The 12,814-nt window shown below is 63.3% G+C and overlaps 1 protein-coding gene across 7 annotated transcripts in view; it reads right to left on the minus strand.

The window, feature by feature from the left end:
* MTA1 (metastasis associated 1) overlaps positions 1 to 8,283 on the minus strand; it is a 33,411-nt gene extending 25,128 nt beyond the window's left edge. For all 7 annotated transcript variants that reach the window (XR_003515791.1, XR_003515790.1, XR_003515792.1 and 4 more), the window contains exon 1: positions 8,156 to 8,283. Coding sequence is in view for 4 of the 7 variants with exons in the window: in XM_027571156.1 (XP_027426957.1) it covers positions 8,156 to 8,183 (28 nt within the window). In the remaining 3 variants the exon portion in view is untranslated. The remainder of the gene's footprint in view (positions 1 to 8,155) is intronic.
* Between the last annotated feature and the right edge of the window lie 4,531 nt (positions 8,284 to 12,814).

The following is a 12,814-nucleotide window of genomic DNA, read 5'->3' on the forward strand; positions in this document are numbered from 1 at the left end:
CGGCTCCCCTCCAAGAACAGCGTCTGAGCAGGCCCACTGCCACGTGCCAGCAGACCCCACCCACAAACTCGCTCGGGTACAGCTGGTCCACGCACACCCCTCGGGGCCCACTCCTATGTGACTTCGCGCCACCCCGCATGCGACAGTGAGCCCGTCGGCACTGCCGCGGTCACGTCCCCATCCACAAGCGGCCGCCCTGCTGGCTGATCAATGACGGTCCGGAGGCGGGGACGGCAGCGTGTTTCAGTTACTTCCGAGAAGCTCAGCCGTGACGAGACGCTCCGCTGTAAACCTCCCACCTTTCCTGCCCATTATCTGCCCGAGAGCAGGAGAAACGCGGTGGAGCCAACACACACACACGTGCTCTTGCAGCACAGCAGATGCACCCCCATGGACAAGCATTTACCCCCCCCCCCCCCAGCCAACTAACTGTGCTGCCTGCACCGCTAGGGTCAAAGTGCACGCTCCCTCCCTGCTTTCCGGGATGGGGCGTCCCAGCATGGAGGCCCACATGGTGCTCCAAGCGCCGCCGAGGCACGACCGTGTCCGCGGGAGTCACGGGGTGGCGTGGCGACCGGCCGCAGGTGACCCCGGTGCAGCCACTCAGCCCACCATCGTGGCTCAAAAGCAGCCATCACGTGGCCTGTAACTGCACCGGCGAGGCTGCGTCCCGAGAGAATTTACTGCGGGCACTGAGACAGGAGTCTCACGGAGCTCTTGTGTGCAGGACACGACGCCATGCTGCAGGTGTCCACTCTCCGCAAACGGACCTACACGACAGCACGCACCATCCCAATCAAAACCCCACCAACAAGCCAACGCTAAGCCTCGCGCGGGAGATCCAGACATCACAGCCAGCAGGATGAATGGGGCAAAGGTCGGAGAACCCGCGGCAGGAACCGCAGACACGTGGGCGACTGATCCGACGGAGCCAGCACGTCCGGTGAGAAAGGACAGTCAAAATTCCAACAAATGACAAAGGACCACAGGACGTTCGTGAACATGCAGAAAGAAGTGAGAGCCTCACAGTTTACCTCACACAAGACCTAACCTAACACGCATCACAAACTTCAAAGTAAAACCCACGGGGGGGCGCCTGGAGGCTCAGTCAGTTGAACATCTGACTCCTGATTTCGGCTCAGGTCACGATCTCCCGGTCCTGGGACTGAGCCCCGTGTTGGGCTCCGCGCTCAGCAGGGGGTCTGCTTGTCCATCTCCCTCTGCCCCTCCCCCTGCTCACGCGCACACACGTTCTCTTACTCTCTATCAAATAAAATCTTAAAAAAAAAACACTGAAACACAAAACTACAAAAATTGTGAGAAACAGAATAAAATCTTTGTGAACCTAAATCAAGCAAGTTTCTTAGATACGCAAAATGCACAAATTATATAAAAGAGAAAAATCTGCAAAGCACACACGTGAAACCCAGAATCATGAACAAGCTCTCAAAACTCAACAATAAGAAAGCAAATAACCCAAGTTTTAAAAAGGGAAAAGGCACGTGCACACACGTGAGGAGCAACTCAGGGCCACTGGCCACCAGAAAGGGCCAGCAAGGGCCCAAGGCGCTGTCAGCCGCAATGCGAGATGGTACACTCGCCGTCCGGCCAAGCAACTCCAGTCCTGGGTGTTTTCATCCTTGAGAAACAAGGATGTCTCCACAGAAGCAGCACAGAAGCCCACACTGGCTTTCCTCGTCGTCACCAGAAACCGAAGATGGCCCCGCCAAGATCTGCCCATCTGTGTGCCTCCAAAACGCACGCCGAAACCCTAGCCCTCCGCCCCGTGACGGTCCAGGCGGCAGGCCCCTGGGAGGTGCCATGCGTGGGATCCGGGCCCTCAGGAGCGACCCCAGGATCCGCTCACCCAGGAAGGCGGCCTCTGGGGCTGTGAACATCAGTGCGTTGTTTACAAGCCACGCGGCATGTGGTACGGTGTTGAGGCGGCCTGAGCGGGCGGAGACCAGCCCGAACGTGCACCGGCTGCGGACATGCGCGAGAGCGTCGGACATGGCACATGGCACACACAGTGAATGGGGCCGACTTGGAAGGCTGCGTCCGGGGCCTCCATTTCCAGGACGTTCTGCATGGCGGAGGCTGGTGGGGCCCGGGGCGGGGGGGGGGGGGGGGCGCGGGACAAGGAAGCTCATGGGGCTGTGGAATGTTCTCTAGCGCCGCAGAGGATGCACTGCCGCGTCTGTCAGAACCCAGGGCTGTACCCACGGAGCGCGTGCGGCAGACGGGCCGACTCCAGCAGGCCTGACTGTAAGTGGTAAGACCGCACACACGGCGCGCGCTCAGCACACAGTCCCCGCTAACACCAGCTACAACCCTGGAGGACACAGGGTCAGGGTGGCCCGCCTGATCAACATGTGACCCGGTGCCGTGCGGGTTTCTGCTCAGAGACACCTTAGTGTGCGCAGCGGGCTCGCTCCTTCCGAGCTCCGGCCAGCCGCTCTGTAACCGGCCCCTGAAGGAAGCCTCCTGACACAGGTGTTCTCAGGACGCGTGCCCCAGCCATTTCAACGGCGAAATCTCCAACAAAAGGACAAAAATGTGGAACACACGTTGCTGGACAGGCGGAGAAGGGCCCTTGCTCACAGTGTGGAATGAGACCAGGAGGCAGGGCGTCGCCTCCTCCGGCCTCAGCTGGGGACCTGCTCGTCGGGGATGCGAGTCTCAGAGCCCGGCGCAGGTGCCCGGAGTCCTGATTTGGGTCACAGATCAAGGTGGGGAGTAGGCAGAGGCAGGGGTATGCGCTCCGCAGGAGTAACGGGGACGGTGCCCGAGGGAGAGCAGAGCCAGCGCGGCAGAGAGCGGTCACAGAAAGGAGACTAGCCCACGGGGTCAGGGGCCATGCGCAGCCGGGGTGGGGGACAACAGGAGGTCCCACAAGAACACGGGTATAGCTCAACCATAGCCAGCCACCACGGCAGGGCCCGGCCGACGACCACCCGCCCACCACGCCCCACTTGTCAGAATCCCTCCAGAAGCCACTCCCACCGGCTCTGCTGGGGACGGGAACCCCCCAGCCCCAGGCTCCCCCTCTGCTCCTCCACAGTGGGGACACCTGCAGGCCTAGCATTTTTTTTTTTTTTTTTCAAATTTAGGGATGGAGTCGAGAGGAACACAAGCAGGGGCCAGTATCCCCAGCCTGGCAGGGGCAGAGCAGGGCTGGGCACACAGCCCTGGAACACAGGACACTGGGGGAGGCCTGACTCCTGTCTGCAGGACCAGCTCCCAGACGGTGCACGGGGGTCCCAGCACTTCTACCAGCTAAACCTAGGCGCCCCCGCAAGCCGAGGGCCTGGCCACCCTCCTGCAGGGACCCTCGCCCTGTCCTCACCTGCCGGGCCTCCCACCCACACACCCTACTGGGCTGGGGCACAAGGGGACCTTGTCACCCAGAATATAGTGGACAGGCCTGCAAGGGCAGCCAGCAGCGTGGCCACATCACCGTCCCCACAGAAGCCTGGGGAGCAGAGCCTGCCTGCAGGGGGGTACGCAGGCCGGAGAGGCAGAGGCCGAGGTCTACTTCGGGCAGGTGGTCAGGCAGTGGAGGGCTCACAGACACTGGGGCCTGAGTGGGGCAGGGTCCCCCACGTTCCTGAAGACACACGCGCTGGAAGGCACTCCCCTGTTCCCACCCAGACCTCCTCTGCCACCCCCCCTTCTCTGAAGATCCTGCTGGTTCTGCTGCCTCCAGTGAAGGGTCAGTGGGAACTGCGCCCACGGTGGCCCACCGCGGGCTCTGAGGCTTCTCCCGGCCCATCACAGGGGCGCCCTGGGAAGCCCTGCCCTGCAGAGGGCGGGGCGTGGGGGGCTGTCCAACAGGGCCAGCCCTGTACCTGGGGGCCTGCAAAGGGTCACTGCACAGGGGCGGGGCGGGTTACGAGGCTTTGGACTGGACACTCTGCTCCGCGGAAGCCGTTAAGCAGTTCTAAGCAGCGAGACAGAGCTTAGAAGGATCATCTCCTCAGACCGCAGAGCCAGGGGCCAGCCCGGGGGCTGCCAGGCAGCTGAGGGTCAGGGCGGGGCCGCAAGGGCCCTGAGAAGCGGCACAGCTCCCACCCCTATCGCACTGATGAGGAGGGAGGAGGCCTGCTGGCCCCAAGAACCTGGACCCTGCGCGTGGGGAGGGCAGGCAGTGGGGACTGGAGCACCTAGCAGCGTCCTCAGAGCCCAGCCCAGACCCCCTCCCATCCCCGCTCCATCTGCGCAAACAGCCCTCGGGAGCCCTGGGAAAGCTGCACCCCAAGTCTGTTACCGGATGGGCGGGGGGACACAAGGGTCCCAGGGAAGCCGGGACCCTTCAGAACGTGAAACTCGGCAGAGCCGGCAGGCTGGGGCCCTGGGAGCAGAGCACCAGAATCCTGCAGGACAGGCCAAGTGCAGCCCCTTGGCCACCGCTCCGCCCCGCCCCCAAGGCCCCCCACCAGCCCAGCGTGGCCAGCCCCGCATCCACACCCCCAGACACCCGGAGTCCTGCTCTGAGCTGGCGGCCCCTCCCAGAGGCGCCAGGCATGAGGGATTCCCTTCTTTGGACCATTTACTCCAACTCCTTGATCAACAGCTTCTTTTTTATTAATCCTAGAGTTTAATGGCCAAATTCTTCTCTCAGAAGAGACATGGAAGCCAAGGCAGCGCAGGCTGGCCGCTGAGAGCCCACACGAGGGACAAGACAAGGGGCCGCAGACGCAGCAGGGGGCCCTGAGCGCTGTCCCGACACCGGCCTTTACAAGTTCGGGGTTTTCACAGGTGTGGACTTGTCACCTGGTCAAAAGTTTAAATCACACAAAAAGCAACAGAAGTGTGTCTGACGAGAGGTCGGGGCCGCAAGAGGCACAGAACTCAGAGCATGGCCGAGGAACTCTGCCCGGCGGCCAGGAGCCTTGGCGTACTCCTGTCACCTTTTTAAAATACATTTTTAAAAAAAGCAAATTACCGTCCAAAAGAATGGGTGTGAACTCCTAGCAATGAGAGGAAAAAGGGGGAACCCCAAGGGAAATGGTTACAGTCTGTCCAGCAGCGAGCGTCCTGGCAGGTGGCTCGCGGCCCCGAAGCCCTCCTCCCACCTCTGTGTGAAACGTGCGCCAGGAAGACTCACCCCACGGTGCCTGCGGCACACCGCCCGCCCCAGAAGCCTGTCGAGGCCTCGGGAGGACAGACCCCAGAGGAACAGAGTTGTGCGCCCTGACCCTGCCGCCCACAGCCGGGCCCCGCCTTGCCGCACTCGGAGCCGCCAACAGAAGGCCTCTGTCGGCAGCCAGGTCACTTCCCTGGGAAGAAGTAGGCCCCGTCCCCTCCCAGGCTGACCCACTCCACCCAGCTGGTCAGCTGGCACAAGGCGGCCACCGGGCCTCTGCCCCGCCCAGGCGTCCTGGCAGGGCCTCGGAGCAGCCTGCCAGGTAAAATACAGGACGCCCAGATAACGCTGGATTTCTGCTAGGAGTTTTCTAGCGTAAGTATGTTCTCTGCAATATTTGGGACGTAGTTAGACTCAGAAATCGCTTATGTGACATTCACATCTAGCTGGCGTCCTTTATTTCCCTCGCCGAATCCGGCACCTTTGCAAAAGGCTCTGCCCTTAGGGTTCTGAGTGGAGATAAGAAGGTGGGGGGGTGCCCCCTTCTCAGAACATCCCTGCAGCACTCCCCCAGACCAGAGCTGCCCAGACGGGGCCAAACCCCGGGCCGCAATCAGCTCTGAGAGACAGGGGCACGTGTTCTAGCGCCCCTTTCCTAAGCAAGCCGCACCGAGGGGCAGGATGCCAACCGGCCCTCTCCCCACCCACCATGACCACCAGCCCTGCCAGGTCCCCGAGTCCCCATCCACAAGCCACGAGTCAATGCAGCTTCCTCTACAGAGACCCCTAGGGTGCTCCGAGGGGTAGCCTGTGGTCACACCTGCGGAGCTCAGAGGGGGGACCAGCAGACGTGGGGCAGGCCAGGCCTCTCCTGGAGAAGATCCTCGTCCACTGTGGAAACTGAGGCAAGGAAGGTCTGGGGGGTGGTCAGGCCCCGCCAAGTTCTCAGCCAGACAGGCCTAAAAACCAAGCAGCACAGCCCACACAGCAAGAGGGCCTATGGCCTGGGTCGGGGCTCTGCTCAAGCCCACTACCCCAGAAGGCGGGAGCCAGTGGAGGGCCGCCAGCGCCGTGCAGGGAAGGCGATGCCCAGGGGCCCACAGCCCACCACCCTGCCAGGCCCCTCTCTCATCGCCCTCCAGGAGCTGGGTGCCCCTGTTCTGATGATCATGCCTTCATTTATTCAACAGACCTCCTGGCCCAGACAGCACGTGGGGACCAGGTGTGGGCTGGGGACCTGCAGGGCCTTGTCACAGTCAGTGGGAGCTGTGGCCTCCCACCAGTAAAGAGGAGTTCTGCACTGCAGAAAGGTGGTTCCAAGCGGGCACGGAGAGGGGGAACAGAAGAGAGGGAGGAGCCCTGAGCCACAGCAGTGGGGGGAGGGGGCCTGAGGAAGGGGCTGGTGGCTACTGGGGTATGGAGGCAGGTGAGTCACCCCTGGGGTCTGGGCATCTGTCAAGGTGCCTCCCTGACAGTGTGTTGGGGAAAGGACCTCTGCGGTGACACTCCCGCCTTGCCCCCAAAGTGGGAGATGAACAGCCCCTCCCTGGCAGGGCCCCTGCACCCCTGCCTACTGCCCACATCTGTCCCCTAGGGGCCTGCTGCTAAGTGGGGTGTAGGCCCCCATTCCCATGACTGCCCCTGAGCCAGAGAGGGCAGGGGAGAGCCTGACGGCCAGGCGGGTGCTGTGCTGACCCACTACACAGATGAGGGCAAGCCCAAGGTCACAAGGCTGGCCCGGCTGGCCGGAGATGTGAGTCCCAGGCTCTCGGGGGGCCAGCCAGCCAGTGAGGAGGGCAGACTGGGACAGAGATGTGACTTAGAGTCTTCTCACCCCTGACACACTCCGCCAGAGAGCCAGTGAGCGTCTGAAAGTCTCAGAGATGGTGGGCACCAACGGAAAAGGGGAACAGTAAGGGTACCCCAACCCCCTGTGGAGGAGCCAACTGAGGACCGGCCCAGGACCCCAAGGCACAAAGTGGGGCAAGGCCCAAAGCTGGGGGCTTCCTAGGACTCAAACCAAAGGAGGAAGTGAGGGAAGCCCCCAGGGCCCCAGCCAACTCAGCACCACCCCCATCCCCACCCAGAACTCCTTACCTCTCCCCAACCCTAGCAAAGTACCTCCTTGCTGGGCTGGGGCAACAGAAAGTAATGAAAAGTTTGGGGGTGCAGGAGAAGTGTGCTCAGGGTGAGCCGGCCAGCTGCTGAGGGCTCCCGGGGAGGAATGTGGCCCAGAGCATGGGGCTCGCCACCCCTGCACACCCCAACGGCCCCGAATCTTGGTCCCAGGAGGTCAGCCAGCACCTCCCAAGGCCATGTGCTTCAGCTCAGGGGGAGTGGGGGCTCAGGCCAGCCCCAGCCCCAGGAGCTCAGCCCCCGCAGGCCCAAGGATGCTCCGCGCTGCCCAGCCTGTCCCCCCAGCTCCTGCGCCGGGCCCCCAACAGGTGGGCAGAGCACACCGCCCCCCCTCCCGGGAGCCAGCTCGGCCACCAGCACCCGCTGGCCCCCACTGGGGCCCGGCCAGGGGCCATTTCGGGCTGCGGGCCGGGGCGAGCAGGGCCGGGGCCGAGGTGGCGGTGGAGAAGCAGGCTGCTCAGAGAAGATGGAGTGGGAAGGGGAAGGCGGCGGGGGTGCAGCAAGGCGGGGGGGCCGCCAGGGTGGGAGGAAGGATGGTCGGCGCTGGGGCGGGCCTGCGGTGGGGGAGGGGTGGAGAGGTGGAGGGAGGGGACCAGAAGTGGGCCGCGGGGGGGCTGTGCGGCCGGCGCGGCGGGCGGAGCGGGTGGGGGAGGGGATGGAGGAAAATGGGGGAAGGGGAGGGACGAGCCGGGGGCCCGGGCCGCGGTGACGGGTGCCGGGGTGTTGAGGGGGGTGGGGGGGAGGGATGGCGCGGGCCCGGGGCGGCGGTTTGAGGACGGAGGCCCGGCGGGGGCGGGGGGCGGGCGGCCGGTGGGGTCGGGGGCAGAGGGCGGCCGGCGGGGGCCGGGGGCCGGGGGGCCGGGGCCGGGCCCGCGGCGCATAAAGGCGGGCGGCGGGCGGCGGGCGGCGGGCGGCGGGCGGCGGCGGCCTTACCTCCGACCCTGTACATGTTGGCGGCCATGTCCGGGCCGGCGGCGGCGGAGGGCCGGGCGCGCGGGGGCGCAGGGCGCGGGGCCTGGAGGCGGAGGCGCGGGGCGCGGGGCGCGGGCGCGGGCGGGGGGCGGGCGGTTTAAAGGGGCCGCCGCCGCCGCCGCCGCCGAGGCCGCCGAGGCCGCGCAGGGACCGAGGGCCGCGGCGCGGGCGGGAGAGGAAGAGGAGGAGCGGCCGCGGGCAGGGGAGGGGCCTCGGGCGCCACCGCCCACCGCGCGGCCGTTACCCGGCCGGCCCTCCCCGCGCCTCCGCGCGCCCGGCCCCCGGCGGTCGGCCCTGCGCGCTCCCCCGGGCGCTTCCTTCCCCCGGAGCCCCTCGCCGGGCCCTCCCCGCGTCTCCGCGCGCGCCTGCCAGGGTGAGCCCTCCCCGCGCGCCCCCTCCTGGGTGGGTCCTTCCACCCCCCCCACCAAGGTCTTCCCTGTGCCTGGGGCTTCCTGGCGTCCCCGGCGCCCTTTCCCCGGATGGGTCCTCACCCCCATCCTACGCCCCCTCTCCCCAGGTGGGTCCTCCCTGTGCCTCCACACGTGGGTCCTGCCAGCAGCATCCCTGGTGCCCCCTCACGCAGTGGTTCTCATCACACCCTCCACGCTGGTCCGGAGTCCTTTCCAGGGCCTCCCGCCCCCTCGGTCCTACTCTCCCCTCCCTGGGGAGGGTGGCTCTCCCAAGTCCCCCACTGCCCTGAAGCTCAGTTGCCCAGCCTTGACCACATGGCCCCGTTCCACACCTCCCTTCCAGGCCTGGCTCTCTCCACTCACCCCAGGGGTCTTTGTCCCGGCCCTTACTGTCCAGCCCCCATGGCCATGCTTGGACAGTGGGGGTGCCCCCAGCCACCACCATGTGGGCTAGTTCCGCAGCTGGTGCGGCCTCCCTGAATTGCGGCCGGATGAAAAAGCCAGAGGATCGGAGGTGCTGCTCCCAGAGGACACCCTTGTGGAGCAGGCAAGACTGGTGGCCCCGGGCAGGACGAGCATGAGGTGGAGGGTTGGAATCCCCCGGTGGGGGGGGGGGGGGTTGGGGGGAGAAGCAGGCCCCAGCCAGAGTTTGGAGCCAGGAGGGACATCACTGCTGGGGGGCAAGAAAAAGGAAGTGTCTGGGCTCCTAGTTGCTGGTCTGAGCGCTACCGTGGGTTAATGCCCTTTCCTCAGAGGGGGCAGGTGTGTGGCTGGAGGGGATGATGTTGAGGGACATACCTATGGGGCAAGGAGGGAAGCATCCAGGGGACAGGGCTCCCCAGCGGTGGGGGAGGCCCCCAGGGACAGAACCCACAGGCCCCTACAAGGGACTAGGAAGGTGGGCAGGAGCCCAGAGCAGGTGCTGGGGTAAAAGCCAGGGGTTCCAAGGAGGGCAGTGGGCTGCAACCACAGGCTGTTGAGCAGCCCAGCTCTCCAGAAAAGGAAATGCCCACCATGCAGAGCGGGCCACCAGCTGTCTGAGCAAGGGCAGCCAAGGGAGCAGCGTTGATGGTGTTTGGAAGGGGAGAGGAGAGGAGGGGTTTAGGTACGGGGCAAGGGGTGAACAGGTTGAGCAGGTTCTCCAAATGGGGAGGTGGTGGTGGTGTCCCTCCTTCCCCGTAGGCCCCCTTGTTAAGGCCCTGGCCTGAACTCCGAACCTCCTCATCTGGACGGTGACGCTGCATCATAAAATCTTCCAGTACTCAATAATTGACTGAAAAGTTAGAACTACCAAAAGATACCCAGGCAGCCTTTAGTCATGGAGAGAGCCCGAAACATCATGCCTTGTGAAGAGCCTGCTTCCGCCTCCATCGCAGAGACAGGATGGGCTTCATCCTGAGAAGGAGGGAAGCCGACTGAGAGGTGCAGGCCGACTTCCTCCCTGCGATGCGGACAGAGGACAAGCGCGGCTGGGGAATGGGCAGCAGGGCCACTGGGGTCCAGGGTCTCAGGGAAGACATCCAGACCCCAAGCTTCCCCAGGAAGGGTAGGGATATGCCCCTCACAAAGCAGAGTGACATTTACTAAGACCTGGGACCCCACGGAGCCCGGCGGCTCCGGCTGGGGCCTGCTTTCTCCCCTTTCCAGACTAACAAGAGGAAAGGGGACGTTGCATGCAGTGCCCTGCCCTGCTCTGAGGCAGTCAGTAGATCTCAGATGGGTTGCAAATGAGATTTAGGAATCCATTCATTTATTAGCAGGGCAAATAGACGTTCAGGAGATGGCTCCTCGCGTCAGAACAGGAATGAAGGCCTGGTGGCCACCTCCAGCCACCTCCACGCATCCAACAACAGAGAAACTGGAGGAGGGAGGGGGCAAGGGGCCAGTGGAAACCCTGCAGGAGTGCCGGAGGTCATGGGAACGTGGTCCACACATGCCATCGGTCATCAGAAGCTCCAATACTGGATGACAAAACAGCAGGATGGGAGTGAGAGTTAAGAGCTGAGGAAACACATTTCCTCAAAATCACACCATTGCTAGAATAAGTCAGGAACAGCAAGGGGCAGAATGTTGGATTACTAGTGTGGGAAAGGCCGGAGATGATCTGGGGGCGAGACAAAGCAAGTAAAACAATAACTTATTCAGTTATGACTTGTTAAGCACCTACTTCATGCCACACTGTTTAGACGGGGCAGGGGGTGGGGAGACAGGGTCTCTGCCCTGGGGGAGCATGCAGGCTAGTGCGTCGTAAATAATACACGGATGCCAAAAACGACGAGGGCAAGGGGACAGAGTGGTCATACTGAGGGGCACGGTTGTTGAAAGAGATCAGGACATTGGGGAAGGAGGGACCCGCGGTGGAGGCGGTGGCCACTCGGGGGGACTACGGTCCTGTACAGGTGCAGCGCCCCATGGGGCCACACTGAGGGCTCCGAGTGACCGTTCTTCGGGGGCCCCTCGGCGGCTGCGTAGTGAGGGCTGGGAGGAAGCGGGCCAGGACACACAGGGAAGCACGTGGCGCCAGAGGCAGAGCCTTTGGAAATCTGCAAGTGAGTCCGAGGGGCCCGCACGCCCTGTTCCAGAAATCCCGACGGAGTGGCGTCCGCACTGAGGCCCATCTTGCCTGAGTCACCGGACTTTCGGAAAGAGCAGGTCACGTGCAAGACAGACCCGCCGCTGGGCCTGCGTTCCTGCCCAGCACTCAGTGTGCGAAGCCGGCTTGGAGGGAAAGCGAGCAGCGGCTAAGGAAGGACGGGTCACCCGCCCCGACTCGCGCGAGTCGTACAGGCAAACGTCTGTAAGCCGCGAAGAACCCGAGGGACGAAGTCTTTCATGGAAAGCCAATGAGGATACAGGCAAAGCAAAGACTGAGTGGCCACGTGGGGGTGGAGACCTCCCCACGGCCTGCGCGGTACAGGGGGACTGGTGGGTGCAGGCCCGAGGCCGGTCCAGCCCCGAGTGGGAATGACGGCCTCGGCGGGCGGGGGCGTCAGCTCCTCAGCACTTGAAGCCGGACGTCAGCCAAGGCTGTCTGAGGGGAGGGCGCTGCCAAAGCCACGTGACACCGTCTCTTGATTTTTGCAATTTCTAAAAATAATCTTAGGAGAAGCTTTTAAACTTGGGGTGAAGACGCATTCGTCTAATTCAGCAATCATGTTTTCCCTTAAAATTAAAATCTTTTAAATTTGCAGGGAGGAGCTCTGTACTTATTCTGTATTTCCACATGCTCTCTCTTCACTGCCTAGATCTCTAGAAATACTCCGAATGTCAACAGCCTTATCTTGATGAAATTGTGGGCGAGATTTTTAAAACTTCAGTGTTGGATTGTTGAATAGTGAGTGTGTTCTTGCAAAGCCCACGAAGTCATTTTTTTCAGCAGGGGCAGTGCTGGGTCGTAGTCGTCTGCTGGCCCTCACTCGGGAGGGCACAGACGACACCCCCCAGCACACACCTCCCTTCCTCCTGTCCTTCCTCCTCTCTCTGCTCCCTGCTCCAGGCTGGCCTCCCTCGTGAGCACACACAGGTGCAGGGCGCGAGGGACATCATGCAGCCAGCCCGGGCAAGCCTGCGTGTGGGACACTGTCCGCCCTGCCACCAGAGCACCCAGGGATGTCCCCAGATGCCCCCCCGGGATGTCTCTGAGAGTCCTGGGGAGGTGTGTTCCTCCTGGAGCTTGAGGAGAGACCCACCTGGCTGAAAGGGAGGGAATGGGCAGTGACGAATAGACATGGGGGGTAGCGTCTGGCTCTTGATTTCAGCTCAGGTTGTGATCTCACGGTTGTGGGGTCGGGCTCTGTGCTCACTGGGGAGTCTGGTTGGGATTCTCTCTCCCTCTGCCCCTGTGCCTGCCTGTGCTCTCTCAAAAGAAATACAGAAAATAAAAATGAGACAAAGAGTGGACGTGGGGGGGGGTGCTGCAGTGTCCGTGGCCGGGGGTGGCCCAGGTGATGTCCTCGCCAGACTGATGCTGCCCCAAGACTCTCCCTCTCTGCTCGTCCTGCTGACGCCCACTCTGCTGGGTGGACCCTCTTCCCTTCCTGGGACTCTCGGCGGGAGTACTGTTCCCATTTGGGGCCCGATCATCCTTGGTTGTTGGGGGCAGTCCTGTGTTCTGTGGACGTGAAGCAGCGATGCCAGGAGCCCCTGTGGAAGGCACAGTGCCCCCCCCCCCAGACGATGTCCACGTCTCACCCCAAACCTGCGAATGTGC

Source organism: Zalophus californianus, chromosome 6 (assembly GCF_009762305.2).
Source record: "Zalophus californianus isolate mZalCal1 chromosome 6, mZalCal1.pri.v2, whole genome shotgun sequence".
NCBI classification, from domain to species: domain Eukaryota; kingdom Metazoa; phylum Chordata; class Mammalia; order Carnivora; family Otariidae; genus Zalophus; species Zalophus californianus.